The sequence below is a fragment of the Medicago truncatula genome, chromosome 3 (genome assembly GCF_003473485.1).
Source record: "Medicago truncatula cultivar Jemalong A17 chromosome 3, MtrunA17r5.0-ANR, whole genome shotgun sequence".
In the NCBI taxonomy this organism is placed as follows: domain Eukaryota; kingdom Viridiplantae; phylum Streptophyta; class Magnoliopsida; order Fabales; family Fabaceae; genus Medicago; species Medicago truncatula.
In genome coordinates this window covers 36,338,278-36,354,613 of record NC_053044.1, presented here as the reverse complement: position 1 = coordinate 36,354,613, position 16,336 = coordinate 36,338,278, and the positions used below count along the sequence as shown (strand labels likewise).

Genomic DNA, 16,336 nt, shown 5'->3' with positions numbered 1-16,336 from the left:
GTAAAATATAAATAAAGTGGAGATACCGATAAACGAGTGAAGTGAAGACGGAAATGGAGGAATTGCAACAAGCACTGAAGAATTGTAATTTAACAGTTTCCACCATCTCAGAAAAGGGTCGTTCTCTTTTTACTACTAGAGATTTCCACCCAGGTCACTCTCTCTCTCTCTCTCTCTAACTAGTTTGAATGAAAACGAATAGAATGAATGATTTTTTTTTATTTTTTATTTTTTTACTTTGGTGTTGCATTGCAGGGGATGTGATTATTAGCCAAGAGCCCTATGTTTGTGTTCCAACTCAAAAAAGGTGTGATGGATGTTTCTCAACAACTAACCTTAGCAAATGCTCACGTTGTCAAGTTGTTTGGTATTGCGGAACACCATGTCAGGTTTTGTATCCTTTCTTATCATAAGTGTTGTCGGCTTCGTCCGACATGTGTCATTGTTGCAGGGAATGTAACAATGATAGAAGCACAATGAGTGTTGGTTTACATAACACAGTATAGATTGTGGAAAAATAAAATTGATATGGTGTGTTATTGTGGTTCTTTTGATGATATTCAGAAATCGGAGTGGAAGTTGCATCGTCTTGAATGTCAAGCACTCTCAAGGCTAGACAGCAACAAGAGAAAATCTGTTACACCGTCGATACGGTTGATGCTCAAACTTTATCTTCGAAGGAAGTTGCAAGATCAGAAGGTAAATGTGAACAAAGTTTAGTTTTGGTTAATGCATTGGTGATATACATTTAAGTTAGAACTGTTTTTTGACACTGTAAATTTTCCTTCATTTTCTCCTGGTATGAATATGCTTGTAAATTAACAAACTTCTTCAATATTTGGAAGTGGGAAGGAATTGGCAGTATAAACATTGAAAATCCATACTTGCATTCAATTTGAGGGTTTATTATCCTTAAAAAAAAAATTATGGCTTCACAATTTTTCTTGTGTGTTTAGAAAGCTTATTACAACCATTGATGATTAATTTGAACATTGAACAGTCATGAAAGAATTTTAATAATCATTTTATTTCCAGATCATTCCAAGCACTGCTATGGACAATTACAAGTTAGTGGAGGCATTAGTGGCTCGTATCCTTTTTATTATTGTAGTCTTAAGCTCTAGGGCTATGATCGTAGAATTTTCTCTGTTAACCAACATGTCTGTGGTGATTGTTCTTTTTAACACTTACTTCCATGAAGACATGTCTGACATCAAAGAGGAGCAGCTGGTGTTGTATGCACAGATGGCTAATCTTGTACATTTAATACTACAATGGCCTGAAATCAATATAAAAGAGATTGCAAATTTTTTTTCCAAGGTTTTATGCTTCCAAACTTAAATTACTTGATATAATTGCATCAATTGTTCTCATGTGAAATCACACTCAGCATTCTCAAGGTTATGATGATCTCTTTGTTCCTGCAGTTTGCATGTAATGCGCATACCGTTTGTGACAGTGAGTTGAGACCTTTGGGAACAGGGTTGTATCCTGTTGTTTCCATTATCAATCACAGGTAACCACTTAACTTATTTTTTGTTCTGAAAATAATATATCTTACTATACCGTTTCTTGTTATTCTTCTGATTGTGATTTTACCATGTAGCTGTTTGCCCAATTCAGTGTTGGTTTTTGACGGAAGGGAAGCATCAGTACGTGCTTTGCAACATATACCCAAAGGGACTGAGGTGTGCATTTCTTTTCTTCTTGCCTAAGTAGAAATGACCTTTTGCAATATTTAGTGAACTTGTTTACAGCGCATGAGATGTCATTTAAAAGTTGTTTATGCAAGCTCAGCAAAACTTGGGCATAGATATTGTTTCATAATTATAGGATTGCCCATTGTGAATTCCAGGGTTTCTCTGAATTGGAAAGTTATGTCTCATGATGTAGCTTGTTCTATATCTCTGCAGGCATATGTTTTCATGATCAGCTTCATATATTATGTGTGAACTCAATCTCGTTTTACACTAATATATCTCCGGAACAGGAACAAGGAGAAGCGAGAACCGCTTAAATAGAGGAATCGATTGTATTTCCTCCACTTTTAATTTTAACTTAGTGATCTCTTAGGCTTTGTTTGGGAGTTTGGAGGGGAGGGGAGGGGAGGGGAAGGGAAGGCTTTGGAGGGTTGGAAATATAGGGGAAAATGGTAAAATCTTTCACATTTTTTGAAAGAGTAATTTTTAGAGAATGATAAATTAATACTTACGATTAATATATTTTTAATTTTAAGAATATTATAACTACATAGATTAAATTTGATGAATTCATGTAAACCCTCCAAAACCCCCCAAAACTCTCCTCGAATACAATTTTTGAGTTCCCCCAAATGAGGAGGATTTTATATTATGAAGAAAAATGAACCCCCAAAGCCTTTCCCTCTCAATGTCATCTATTTCTTCCACTTGCTCATTCCTTTTTTTTCCAAACCCCTCCCCTTCCTTCCCCTCCAAACTCGCAAACAAAGCCTATATAAATGGAAGTCGAACTACTAGAGACACAATTCTGCCTCTACAAATCTGGGGAAGACTAGAATATATAGCTTTTCTATGCCAATTTAGACCATAACTTGGCAGTTGCAACTTTGTTTTTGTATAACTTTCTCATATCCAATAGGTGATGATAGTTGTCACTTATCAATTTACAAATATTTGGCAGATGGTGTGTTACACCACGTCTTTATTTTTTTTTCCATGTCAGGTTTAATACTTGCTTTTCTGTATTTTTTGGGTTAATAGTGCTTTTCACCCTTGTAATATATGTCATTTCCGGTTTTCGCCCCTATAAAATTTTCGGTTTGATTTGCACCCTCGTAATTTTTTATTTATTTTTTCCGGAAAACACCCCTAATAGGCCATTTTCAGAATTTTTTTTCAAGAAATTTTGGTTTTTGAATGGCCTATTAAGGGTGTTTTCCGGAAAATAAATTTTTTACGAGGGTCTAAATCAAACCGAAAATTTTATAGGGGCGAAAACCGGAAATGACATGTTACAGGGGTGAAAAACACTATTAACCCGTATTTTTTTAAGGTATTGATAAGTTATATAGAGACAGCTGGAAGCACTGTGACTCGACAAAAGGCTCTCAGAGAGCAGTACCTATTCCAATGTGTTTGTCCCCTCTGTTCCAAAGTGGTACTTACATCACTTAATCTGGAATATTTTCTTGTTGGCTTCACATCATATCATAGTACTTGCTATTTCAATAAAATTGGCATGCTGTCATTGGCTAATTCTGCTAAGTTAGTTTTGAAGGGTCAGTATGAAGATGTTCGAGAAAATGCAATTCTAGAAGGATACAGATGCAAAAATGAAACATGTGATGGTTTCTTGCTCCGCACAACTGGTATGGCCTAAGGCTCCAGTAAATGTCTAGTAGCTGAAAAGGAACATTATAATCTTTTGCTGGCTATTGATTTTGTAGCCTGATTGAATCCTCTGCTTTTTATTAATATAAGACCAAGATAAAAAAATAAATAATGGTCCACCAAGTGTTACTGACCTTCGTTTTTTTATTTTATTTTTATTTGTTTAAATCAAAGATGGAAAAGCATTTCAATGCCAAGAATGTGGGTTAGTTAGAGACAAGGAAGAGATAAAGCAAATTGCAACTGAAATAAAATTTCTATTAGAAGAAGCTTCTAAGCCTTCTTCCAATGGCAGTATCCTTTAACATTTCTGACTAGAACTTGTTACTGTAATTGCTATTCCCTGATCTATTTTACTTTTGCATTTAAATCTTTTTTCTTTCTTATCTTTTATGGAAACCTTGATCTGTGTACAAATGAAATTGATTTGCTGTTTATATCCATGAAGTCAAATCCTTGACTATATGTAGATTCTCATGAAGCTATTTCCATCCATAAAATGATTGAGAAACTGCAAACAAAACTATATCACCCTTTTTCAATCAATTTGATGCAAACACGAGAGACAATTTTGAAGGTAAGCTCAACCGTGTAATTCTCTGGTTACTATTGTTATTATCCCCTGATTAATATATGTTGTTTCATTATATCAAGTGCAACCTTTCCTTACATGTTTTACTTAGTACAACTCCTGTGGAGATTTGTATTGTGCAGCGTTTATCTTTTTTGTTCTGTTTCGGTACAAAGTACAAACCACGTCTTTTGCTGTTAAATGGCCCGTTTGATATATTTTATATTCATGAATAGATATGGATTGGTTTAGATTCATTAGTTCTCTGCAACCGGTCATATGTCCCCAGTTTTCATTATTACACATTTATTCCTTTATTGATTTTCTGCTTATTAGAAAACTCTTTTAGTCATGTATCAATTAAAAGCTCTACTTTTCTTCTGTTGTTTCCAATCATTAAATCAAAGGCACATGCAAGCAATGAAGTGTATATCCCATTTATACAATGACTGTGAATTAATGAATATAAAGACCGGATATTTTACCTCTGCAGTCATTAATGAAGCTGGAATATTGGAGAGAAGCTTTAGCATATTGCAAATTGACCATACCAATATATCAAAGTATGTTATCACAAACTTTTATCCTCAATAATGACACAATAATAAGCTTCTTTAGCATTGATTCCGTTGGTAGTTTCAGTTGTTTGCTTGCGTTTTGAAGCTGTCTATTTTTCTTTTTACTGGTCAAATTAGAAAAATGAAAATTCCTTAGTTTAACAAAAATGATCAAGGTATAAGGTATTGTGGAGGCAAAGAAGATTAAATCCACAATGTAAAGGTTAAGGTTGCAAGTTAGGTGTTAACTGAACATCGCAGAACGTTTCAAATACATCAGTGCTATGCACAATATTTTGATATGATGTCACATAGAAGAATATTTTAAGGGGGAAAAAGAGTAAACAGAATGGAGGAATGATGCACAACAAAATCTTAGAACACCGACACCTTCCTACCTTTGTCACACATTTCTCTGCACATTATGTGTTCTAAAAGTGTAGCTACAGTTTCCTTCAATAACTTACATCGAATCTTGAATCCTTTGTGTTTAATCAATTAAAAGTGGCTTTAAGTTGTGAATTTTTACTACCTTCTTAGTCGGGTCTGCAAAAAAGTATGGAAAGTTATGTCAGACACAAATTTATGATTATGTTGTCTTAAATTTGTTTAATAGATGGACTAAAAGCTATGTTCTAAAAAATATTGGTACTAAATCGAAACCCAACATAGTCATTTTCTTGTAGTATTGATAATCTGCTGCCTCTGAATAGCTATTCACTGTGTTTTTGTGTACCGAAACTTACCATGAATGTTTTTGAGAAGAAGTTTCACAAATGATGCTGACATCCAATGCTGGTTGTTTTACTTCATTGCAGGAGTGTATCCAGCTGTTCACCCTTTGCTTGGCTTGCAATATTATACTTGTGGAAAACTTGAATGGTTAGCATCTTTCAACCGAAGCTCGTATATATTCAGTGTGAATATTAAATTCTTCTACTAATAAAGCATTTATGAGGACATAAAATAGCATGCTTCTCTCCCCTACACATTACATTTGTGTGTGTCTGTATTTTTTTTTTTTTTTTGAGGGAATTTGTGTGTCTGTATATATACATATTATCTACATGCATCACATTTCAACAAGGAGATGGTAAAACTATTATAATATGATAATATATAACTGAAAAATAATTCAAACAAATTTATGTCAGCCATTTATCAATAATAATATCCGTATGTAAACAAAACAGAGTTAATTTGTACTTCGAGTTTAATAGTTTTAAGTCCATATAATCAATGTCACCTAGTAGAAAAAGAAGGGTTGTATTTTATGCTGTTTGAGTTTAATGGTCTTGATATAGGTATCTTGGAGACACGGAGGAAGCTATTAAATCATTGACCAAGGCTGTGGATATACTAAGGATTACTCATGGTACAAAGACTCCATTTGTGAAGGAACTATCGATGATGTTGGTGGAAGCCCGTGCAGAAGCCTCTTTCTTACAAATCGACCTCTAAAGAAGATTAGAATGACGAGTTAAGGACACTGATATTGCAGCTGCTTCTGGTACAAATAAGTCACTGGAGCTGGATCACAGAATTATTAAGTGTTATCATTAATGACTGCTCTTGTTTACTCTGGAAATTTGCTTAGACAGTCTCAAGAAGTTGAAAGTGGTAAAGTATGGATTGGAGTAGTTGTTTATGAGATCAGACCCTGTTTACTTTATGCCTTCTTTATGCACTGTAATATGCTCTTCATCAGCCAGCCTTAATGTTATATAATAATTAGTTACTGTTTTTTTTAGCAATTTGAAAAACAAAAGGATGCTCCCCATTTAAGAATAGTTCTTTTTAGCTGTTTTACATATTAGCTGCAAGATTTAAACAATCTTAATGAAAGGGAAAAATACGTTTTCAAACTTATTTAGGATGTGACAAAACTACACTAATGTTTCCTGATCGTAGAAACTGACTTCTAAAGTGAAAGAGTATACTTTAGAGAATAAATCAGGAAATTTGTTCAAGGTTGTAATGATGTCCCTGAATGATAAGCTTTTAAAAAATTCAAATACAGGAAACTATTGTAATTTTCATAAGAAAGCGTAATGTCAAATCTTGGATAAACTCATCAAAGTAGAGTTGGATGAGAGGGGACTTTGTTCCTTTGTGTGGTTAAAAGTTCTCTGTCATTATTTTTTATTGCAGAAAATAATAGGTTTTTTCTTTTCCTAGACATGAGAAAAGTTTATAGCGAATCAATGACAGGTTCAGACTTGTGAGTGTATTTTAAAAATGCACAAATTCTAGATAAACCACAATTCCAATTTCACAAACATCAGTTAGAAAAAGATAATTACCCAACCAAGATGTGTAATGAGTGAGATACACAAATAATATTTCGCAAAATTATTTGAACTTCATTTTAGAGTTAGAATGCCACAAGTGTCGTCGCTGTTTTTCTTTACCAGCATACTGCCTTGTAGGCTGTAGCATCAATCAAGATGTGTAATGAGATACTCCCTCCATTCCTTTTTAGGTTCACTTTTGGAGAAATTTTTTGTTCCTATTTAACTGTCACTTTCAAAGTTCAATGTAACAATAAATGTTGTTTTATCAACATTACCCTTAGTTATTTATTGCGGAGAGAGAAATATATGAAATAAAATATTAAATGACTAAGGTTATTATAGTAAAAGTATACATTATTGTATAAGAAAAAGTAACATTTATTGAGTGTCTTGGTTTGTGTAAAATGTCAAAAAAATGACGGTTAAAAAGGAATGGATGTATAGTAAGTAATAGTCAACTTGATTATTCGATTTTTTTGGTTACAAGGAAGAAAAAAACAATATTCTTCTACTCAACCAGGTCTCCAGTTTTCACGGAGATTAAATTCAAGAGGCAAGATGGAGGAGGAGAGGGATGAATCATGATATTTAGGCTTGTAGATAAAGCACACACATCCTAATGAGAAAATTGGTGTGAATCGTTAACTTAATTAAACACATTTTGACATATCACTATCAATTGTTAAACTTGAAAATATGACTAGTACAATTTGATGAAATACATGGCATTTGAAATATTGATGCATTTCTTTTCTTCTTATTCTTTGTGGGTGCTAGATTTGATCCAAATTACTCCCTCCGTTTCTTTTTAATTGTTACTTTTAGAGAAATTTTTTGACATTAAATGTTGTTTTACCAATATTACCTTTAAATATTTATTGCAGAGAGAGAAACATGAAATGAAATATTAAATTAATAAGGTCGTTATAGTAAAAGTAAAAACAATTGTATCAAAAGTAGTAACATTTATTGATTGTCTTAGTTTGTGTAAAATGTCAAAAAGTTACAATTAAAAAGGAATGGAGATAGTACACAACAACAAGATGTATTTTGCTTTTTTAAACACAATCACTAAAACTGTTTCTTCCACTTACAGTTTATACAAAATATGTACTATATCGATTCATTAGCTACACACTAACCTATTCTAAACAATGTAAAAACATATTACACAAAAAACCCAAAAAAATGAATAGCCAGCCACCTAATATTTGACATCAGTATCTATCAAACGTTCCCGCAGCTGAATACAGAGATCAGACATTTGGGACAACAATGTTCTTTGTTGATCTCGTGAGTTTAGTGAGTGAGTCGTTAACTCAATTGGGTCAACAAGAAGACGTTGGAGCTGCTGACAAAGTTTGGATGCTTCAGGGTCATATGTACAAGTTTCAGCAATAAGTTGTACAAATTTACAGCTGCTGCTGTCTTGGGACAAAGTTGGATGAGGCAGTACATGAGGTGCAAGAAAAGGATGTTGGAGTAACTGAGGAATTCTCCACCTTTGATTGCGATCCCATGCTAGACACCTCTTCATAAGATCTACTAGCCATGGATTTGAAAGTGGTTCATACTTAATTTCATGATTTGGATCTGTTATAACTTTAAATTTGGCCCAAAATGTCTTGTATTCTGAAAAGGGGGTTCTCCCATATACCATTTGATAAAGGATGCATCCCAAAGACCAGATATCTGACGGCCGACCACACTTGATGATGTTTCCGTTCGCATCAGTCTCATTACACATAAATGCTTCCGGAGACATGTAACTCAGAGTACCAACCTACACTTTGAAAAACAATTTAGTAAAAATTTAATACTTAAAAGTCAATTTGATAGTTCCTATAAATTGGGATGAAAAGTAAAAAGATGATGCTTTATACAACTTTTTCATAGAAATAAGAAATCTCATTCTTAAAATAAGCCTGTAAGAAAACTACTGAAATTATCATAATAGAGTTGTACTAAATGCATCCCTTGACCTATATAATTGTTCAGGATACATAACTCTTCAAACATTTAGTATATCAGAAAAGACTATCAAACTATTCTAATTGCACCCCTGGGCCAGCATTCACCCAGATGGAGAGAAATTGCTACTTACTAAGTTCTAGCATTAAAATCACCCTATTTGGTAAACAGAAAAGACGTGTGCTCTACTATACTACTCCCTATGTCCTAAATTATAAGTCGCTTTACAATACCAATGAAACATTAATGTTACTTTTCCAATTATGCCCTTAACTATTTATTACTCTATTTTTTTTTTCAATTATTTAATTTATCTTTCTCATACCATTTATTGAGGACAATTTTGTAAAACAACTCCCATATCTTTTTCCCAAACAAAATTAGTTACATTTCTTAATACGTGTGAAATGGCCAAAACATCATATAATTTGGGACGGATGGAGTATTGTCCTATTCAATACAGAAGCATGATCATTAAAGAATCGATACGAAAACTGCTTTAAAATAATACATTCTTAGGACTCGAGTCAATAGAGATGATTTGAATTGTAAATTTAAAAAAGTAGACAAACCATATATTCAATAAGCAGTACACAACCACAAGGTAGGGGAAACAAAAATATCTAATGTGGCGTATTAATAAGTGAGTCGGAAGAGGAGAGATTGAAAATAAACTACACCTGTGATTCTCGTTGGATATTAGTAGTATCGCTCATTATTGCTTTGGCTATACCAAAATCAATCAGTTTTAGGGAACCCTTGACGAGGAGGAAGTTAGCAGGCTTCAAGTCAGAGTGCACAATACGTTCCTCGTGAATAGTATTGACAGCTTGAAGAATTTGCTGCAAAAGGTGTCAACAAAACAGTCTAAGCTAGTTTAAATTAGCCAAGCCCGGAGAGAAAAGACAATGTTCTACATTTCATAATCATATAATGACCAAAAAATGGCAACATTGACGAAATAATATCATGTCAAATTTGATTATTGTGAATAAAATAGAATGTGAATGAGACTTGAATAAAACTACATTTCAAACTCTGTGAAATATGAAGAATTGAACAAACATCAAGAACACATAAAATTAGATGTGGATAGTGGATACAAGCATGTAAATGTTATTTGCATTGTTTTGAATATTTAGAGAGAACATAAATTGTTTGTAAATTTGAAACCTGCCAGTAAAATCGAAGCCAGTTCTCATTTATGGTCTCGTTGGATCCATCCAACTCCTTCCACTTCTGGGACAACATGTGAGCTAAATCAATTTCGCCATATTCAAGTACCATGTATATATATCCATCATCCTTGACTCGGCCATCCTTATTACTAAGAGAGCCTTTCATGACTTGTTCAAGCAAAGCCTTGTCAGTAACCTAAATACAGGATTGAGCAAAAATTTAATTCACTAGACCATATAAAAGAGTAGCAAAACAAACACAAGCCCGTGAAAATTAACTCAAACAAAATTTATTTCTGAAAATGAGAATAACCAAAGCCCCAAAAAATTAACCATGATTATGCAATAAGTGATTATATATTCTAGTGTTATCAAATGTCCGAAGAGAGATGTGAAGCATAAATAACTAAAAGCAATAACTACTAAGTATATCATGACATAGACCAGTTGTTGAGCACAGTACCTCATAATCTATAAGCTGTATGATATTATCCTTTCCTCTCAGCCTATTTAGATATTCGATCTCTTGACAAAATCCAAAAGCAGTAGCATAATCACGACCCCTGAGTTTGATCTTCTTAAGTGCATATATCCTACAATCTGATGAAATCACCTTGTGCACCTCACTGCTTCCACCACTACCTATCTTGCCAAGACGTTGATAAAGCTTTCCATTAACCTTGAAAAATAAATCAGGATCATAAGACCTTTTCTTAGAGACCGATGAACCTTTACTACTTGCAGCCTTCTCTGGTTTTTCTAACTTAGAATATTCAGATTTCACATCCAAAAATGATGTTTTGGGCACTGGAGCCTGACACCGTACGTGGGCAACATCTACAGGCTCTTTCCCGTCGGTTAACTTGTCAACATCAGAAGAAGCATATTTCAAATTGCCAGTTTCTTTTAACATGCATTCTTGGTGCTTCTTTGATTGATCACTCTCTTTAGATGCCAACTCGGCACCGACACAAGAATCAGAAGCTTGCACCGCAGTTGCAGCCTTATCAACTGACATTTTATTGTCTTTTTCACCAGAAGCTTCTGTATTTTCTGATTCCATAACTCTTTCAGCTATAGGATAAACACCAATCTCTCCCAAAGGTTCAGCACCCACGCGCGAGCCACTATCTAGATGCAAACGGGTTGTTGAATTCATCATGGGAGCTGAAGTTGAATGAACCGAGGTAGTTGTCGCACATGAAGGTCCCACAACCGAAGACTGTGTCGCTGGCTGACTTAGAAAGTTCCTAAACTGCTGTAAATCATCCCGTGTAACCGTAGCTCTCCTCGGCAACATAGAGCAACTCATTCCCCCATCGGATCTCAAACTGAAATCAGGCTCAACCTGCTGAATTTTGGGTTGCTTTAAATCATCCTGTAATCCAATCGAAGCTTCCGCTCGGTTTCCTTCTATATACTCCATTTCTGTGAATCCAAGTGAACTCATATAAGAAGATAAATTCTCCAACTCAATGGCCTTTTCATCACTGGCCCCTGCATTGTTAAAAACATATTCGGAATATGCACAAGCACGACATAGCAAACAAAACAAAATTATAGATTTTAAAAAGACAGAGTAAAGCTTCAATTTGGTCCCTCACAATTTTCTAGTGACCCAATTAAGTAAGTGACAAAATTAATACTCAAATTAGTCTCTCACATTTTCATATTGCTAACAAATTAGTCTCTCTGTTAATTTTGACTCATTAGAGACTAATTTAGTACTTTTTTGTTTCGTCACTGAATGAATTGGGCCGCGAGAAAATTAGGAGGTACCAAATTGGGTTTATTAAAAAAGAAAATTACCCTGTGGAACTTTATTGGGAACATTTGCATATTGAGAAGGAGCAATAACAGTGCTAGTTTCAGGTGAATCAATGTTTGTGTTTGAGATCAAATCATGTGTTGGTTGACGAAGAATCGTGCGTCTTGGCCTAATGATATTGGATTGCCCTGTACCTAAATAAATCAGATTAGAAACCCTAATCGAAAATTGAAAACCCTAGCTAAGTTGAATTGAAAAGGAAAAGGGAATACCGAGAGGACGGTGACGCTTCAAGGCGGCTTGAACGTGGCGGAGGAAGTCCGGTGGGGAAGAAGAATCAGACTTGATCGGAAGGTTAGACTTCCCATCCATGGAACAATCTCCACCGCATTTCAATTTCACTTTACCTCCATCGAAAATTCAATTTCTCTTTTCGCGCTCCTCTGCGTTCTTTCTCGTGGGCTTCGAATTCTTCTGGGCCTCTCATGGGCTGGTTTACAGTTTTACTAATGTATTCCGAAAATTTCTTTTTTCAACAAACTTTACACTTATACACCCCTTTGCTTTAGAGATTAAAGATATTATAAATTTTCAGTGTAAACTTCTTTTATGCTACTTACTGACAAGCGACAACCTATCACAAATGCTCCATTTGTCCATGATTATAAGCCCCCTTTAAAAAAAGTCTAGTCTCTAAATATAAGTCCTATAGAGATTACTAGGTACATTTATTTTATTTTATTTATTAAACATACCTACTAATTTTCATTGAAATATGAAAATTCAAATTAAATAGACATGCAAACAAAAGACAATTTAGTAAAATTCACATACAAATTAAACACATTAACTGCACTACAATTCAAATTCAAATCCCTCATGATCATATCTGAAGTAAAAAATGAGTTAATTGCTTCAAAATTACGTGGCACAATAGGACTCATAAAATAATCAATTATAAAGTTCACAATTAAAGATGCTCTTAGAGACCGATTCAAAGTCGGGTTGGCTGACCTCACTTGTCTATTGTAATTTTAACCAATAGATATATATTTATGCAATGTGATTCCACTTTTATGGTATTATTGTCTCTATATAGTCTATCTATAACACTAAAACAAGCTATATAAAACTAAGAAGAATGTTAATAATAAATGTTCTAAAAGAATTGATTAAAAAACTAAAATAATTAATTTTGTATAAAAAAGTTGTAATTATTACCTGATAAAAATAACAGCATGTATTTTCAAGATAAAATTTTTTTTTACAAATTTTTTAACCAATACTCTTAGAATATTCGTTGACAAATCTTCTACTTTATTAGTTTGTTGAAAAATGACATGTGATTGATGTTGGTGGTTGAAAAAAATAATTAATTAGGCCTGTATTTTTTATGAAACATTTCCTATGGACACGTACTGACTTCTGTTGAACTATATTATTTTTTCGTTTCTACATTTAAAAATTGCAAACACACTTTAACGGACCATACTCATATCACATGCCAATTTGATTTTTTTTTTTTTTTTTTTTGCGCTGTACCTGCTTGACTATATGTGTAATAAGTGTTCATAACCTATGCTCAAGCCAACAAATGATAAAGTTTTTGTCTTAATGTCCCCACTAAAAGAAATAAAACAAAACCAGCTTCCACAAGCTTTCTAGAGTAAAAGCGTTTTCATTTCCCTAGAACAACTGTAAATCACAAGCTTAGGGAATAATAATCACACTCTAAAATGAACCATAACATTACTATCCTCAAATTTGTTGAATTAAGAAACTTTGTTTTTGTGGAATATGATGAATTTTATTTATGTTTTTGTTGAATCAAAGAACTTTGTTTTTGTTAAATGTTATGAACTTTATTTATGTTTTTGTTGAATTAAGAAACTTTGTTTTTGTTAAATGTGATTAATTTTTTTTTATATAGAAATGAAAAGTATGGATATTATATTTCGGTAAAAAGAAATGAATGTGATGAATCATATTTTTGTCATAAAAAGAAATGAATGTTATAAAAATAATTTAACCAATTTTTAAAAAAAATATTATTCATGAATATCTGTATATACTCATAGATATCTTAAAATTCATAAATTATCCGCTTAACAAATATTTGCGCTGACATAAAGAGTCTACAAATATCATATTTATCCAATAAGATGGACACGAATATCATATTATGAACGCTCATGTATATCCTACACACCATTGTGGGGAAATTATTAGTTGACTCCCTTGCAAATGGTGCAATGCGTTTGGCCAAAAAATGTCCACAATAGGCATGGAAACAAGCCAAATTAATTATACAACTCTATCCCCATAAGTGTGTATGGGGTTATAGCTGAGGATATGGAATCAATCACTTCCTCCTACCCTGAATTATAAATATAATTTTAACAACCGACCAAAAATGTTTTTTTTTTAAATAACCGATCAAAAATGTTGATGAAAACTATTTCGAAGACTAAAAATAAATGAAAATTTTATGGTAACTAAACAAAATTTGCAAATTTTGTAAGAACGGAAAAAAGACATTTTCTTTGTTCTTGTAAAAAATTACTATATTTTTTCTTTATAATATAATTATTATATTTTTTTTCTTAAATTTATTCAATTAAAAAAAATATTTTGCAATAAATGTTCTACCATACTTTTTCTTTCTCATTGAATCACTCCAATCAAAGTTCAAACACAACAAGAAAGAGTGTGGACCATCTCTCATGTATTTATTTGTAGCCTCTAGGGCATAGATTTTAAAACCTATCATCATTAGTGCCACAATAATATGGAAGCTACATCCAAGCAAAACCATGACCCTGTCAATGAATGCACCAACTTCACTCTTTTTTCAAACCATCTCCTTTCAAAACTCTCATATTTCCTATGGCTTTGTAGCATCACACTTGCAACATTTGCTCAAACTTTCTTACTTCTTCAAAACTATGAACTAATAATGTTCCATTTTTTGTTCCTATGTTTTCTCCTACTTTCATTCTTTGTAAAACACTTTCTCTCAAAGCCTTCTCCTATTTACCTTGTTGATTTCTCATGTCTTAAACCACCAAGATGTTGTAGGGTACCTTTCTCGGCGTTTATTGAAAATGCTTCTCTGATTGAATCATGTTTTGACAGTGAAAGCATAGATTACATGAAAAAAGTCCTTTATTCTTCAGGCCAAAGTGAAGATACTTGTCTCCCTCCTTCCTTGCACTACATTCCACCAAAAACCAAAACTATTGAATCCATCAAAGAGGCTCACATGGTTCTTTTCCCTATCATGGATGATCTTTTCGCAAAAACCAATATTTTACCTATCGATATAGACATGCTTATCTTAAATTGCAGTGGCTTTTGTCCCTCACCTTCTTTAACAGCTATTGTTGTTAACAAATATTGTATGAGAAGTGACATTAAAAGCTATAATGTCTCTGGTATGGGGTGCAGTGCTAGTGCTATTTGTATTGATTTAGCTCATAATCTTCTCCGAGTTCACAAAAATGCTAATGTTATTGTTCTAAGCACAGAGATTCTGTCAAATGGTTGGTATCCCGGTAAAGAAAGATCAAAGTTGCATCTTAACTGTACCTTTAGAATGGGAAGTGCAGCAATTCTTCTCTCAAACAAAAAAGAAGCAAGTAAAACCGCAAAATACAAGTTAGTTAGGTCGCTTAGAACACAAAGAGCCTTTGATGACAAGGCTTATTTTTCTTGTAGAAGGGAAGAAGATTCAGATGGAAAACTTGGGGTGACACTCAATAAAGACGTAGCTCAGGCAGCTGGTGAAACACTCCTTTCAAATATTTCCACTTTAGGTTCGGAAATATTGCCACTTTCAGAGAAGTTTTGGTATGTTGTTTCCATGATAAAAGAGAGGTTTATAAAATCTGAGGGAATATATGTGCCTGATTTTAAGACTGTGATACAACATTTCATATTGCCTTCTCCAGGGAGGGGAGTGATTAGAGGGGTAGGAAAAAGGTTGAAACTTGGTGAGAGAGATATGGAAGCTGCTTTGATGACACTACATAGGTTTGGAAACCAATCTTCTTCATCGCTATGGTATGAACTTGCTTACTTGGAAGCCAAGGAAAAAGTGCAGAAAGGTGACAACATTTGGCTACTTGGAATTGGAAGTGGGACTAAGTGTTGCAGTGTAGTTTTGAAGTGTAATAGACCAAAACTTGGAGAGTCTAATAAGGGACCATGGTCTGATTGCATCCATCAATACCCAATATCAACTTTCAATTAATAATTTTACACTTGTTATTATATATTGTTCTTAGTGTTCTTATTAATGTTTTTTTAGAAGTATTAATGTTGTTCTTGTGTTTAAGATTGTGCAAGAAAAATACTATTGAAAAAAAGGGGTTTCTATATTTTATTATTTTAAAAGCATGTTGGTGGATCCAGCCCTAGATATCAATAGGAAGTGTTAGCGTGTATCATACTCAGCCTATATATATGGCGCCAGATGGTATTTTTTTTTTACCGTTGTTGCTGGTTTTGTGCATCTTACACAGACCAAACCTTAATAATACTTTGTTGTTAATAAAAAAGGAAGTGTATCATAGCCAGCTCTATCAAATTCATGATTATTTGGATGCTTAGTCATATGAGAGTGTG

General features: G+C 33.4%; 3 protein-coding genes across 8 annotated transcripts; 2 read left to right on the top strand and 1 right to left on the bottom strand.

The window, feature by feature from the left end:
• Positions 1 to 11: 11 nt before the first annotated feature.
• On the top strand, positions 12 to 6,308 carry LOC11426585 (histone-lysine N-methyltransferase ASHR1). 4 transcript variants are annotated; one of them, XM_003601049.4, is made up of 14 exons: positions 12 to 153; positions 256 to 389; positions 565 to 699; positions 1,036 to 1,090; positions 1,202 to 1,320; positions 1,428 to 1,516; positions 1,607 to 1,688; positions 3,034 to 3,138; positions 3,259 to 3,349; positions 3,546 to 3,665; positions 3,842 to 3,948; positions 4,436 to 4,505; positions 5,318 to 5,381; positions 5,804 to 6,308. In XM_003601049.4, the coding sequence occupies exons 1-14, from the start codon at positions 54 to 56 to the stop codon at positions 5,958 to 5,960; spliced, it is 1,428 nt and encodes a 475-aa protein (XP_003601097.2). In that variant the 5' UTR covers positions 12 to 53; the 3' UTR covers positions 5,961 to 6,308. The 4 variants fall into 4 exon arrangements, with proteins under 4 accessions (XP_003601097.2, XP_024635095.1, XP_024635098.1 ...); XM_024779327.2 differs by having other exon boundaries at positions 1,036 to 1,320; XM_024779330.2 differs by lacking the exon at positions 4,436 to 4,505 and having other exon boundaries at positions 1,036 to 1,320.
• Positions 6,309 to 7,841: 1,533 nt separating this feature from the next.
• LOC11426584 (serine/threonine-protein kinase MPS1) lies at positions 7,842 to 12,141 on the bottom strand. 3 transcript variants are annotated; one of them, XM_013605354.3, is made up of 6 exons: positions 11,983 to 12,141; positions 11,752 to 11,898; positions 10,406 to 11,439; positions 9,938 to 10,138; positions 9,445 to 9,606; positions 7,842 to 8,576 (listed from the first exon to the last, which is right to left on the bottom strand). In XM_013605354.3, exons 1-6 carry the CDS (start codon positions 12,080 to 12,082, stop codon positions 7,998 to 8,000), a joined length of 2,223 nt encoding a protein of 740 aa, XP_013460808.1. In that variant the 5' UTR covers positions 12,083 to 12,141; the 3' UTR covers positions 7,842 to 7,997. The 3 variants fall into 3 exon arrangements, with proteins under 3 accessions (XP_013460808.1, XP_003601096.1, XP_013460811.1); XM_003601048.4 differs by having other exon boundaries at positions 11,752 to 11,904; positions 11,983 to 12,137; XM_013605357.3 differs by having other exon boundaries at positions 10,406 to 11,370; positions 11,752 to 11,904; positions 11,983 to 12,137.
• Positions 12,142 to 14,514: 2,373 nt separating this feature from the next.
• Positions 14,515 to 16,011, top strand: LOC11418016 (3-ketoacyl-CoA synthase 5). The gene has a single exon (XM_003601047.4). It carries the CDS (start codon positions 14,667 to 14,669, stop codon positions 15,960 to 15,962), a length of 1,296 nt encoding a protein of 431 aa, XP_003601095.2. The 5' UTR covers positions 14,515 to 14,666; the 3' UTR covers positions 15,963 to 16,011.
• The last annotated feature ends 325 nt before the right edge of the window (positions 16,012 to 16,336 follow it).

Excerpts from the sequence above, each read along its gene's own strand:
- LOC11426584 (XM_003601048.4), bottom strand. The coding sequence starts at position 12,082 with ATGGATGGGAAGTCTAACCTTCCGATCAAGTCTGATTCTTCTTCCCCA. Across the intron at positions 11,440-11,751 it reads TCCCAATAAAGTTCCACAGG|GGGCCAGTGATGAAAAGGCC; the intron begins GTAATTTTCTTT and ends TTAACAATGCAG. Across the intron at positions 10,139-10,405 it reads TACAGCTTATAGATTATGAG|GTTACTGACAAGGCTTTGCT; the intron begins GTACTGTGCTCA and ends TCCTGTATTTAG.
- LOC11426585 (XM_024779327.2), top strand. The coding sequence starts at position 54 with ATGGAGGAATTGCAACAAGCACTGAAGAATTGTAATTTAACAGTTTCC. Across the intron at positions 1,321-1,427 it reads TTGCAAATTTTTTTTCCAAG|TTTGCATGTAATGCGCATAC; the intron begins GTTTTATGCTTC and ends TTGTTCCTGCAG. Across the intron at positions 1,517-1,606 it reads GTTTCCATTATCAATCACAG|CTGTTTGCCCAATTCAGTGT; the intron begins GTAACCACTTAA and ends TTTACCATGTAG.
- LOC11418016 (XM_003601047.4), top strand. The coding sequence starts at position 14,667 with ATGTTCCATTTTTTGTTCCTATGTTTTCTCCTACTTTCATTCTTTGTA.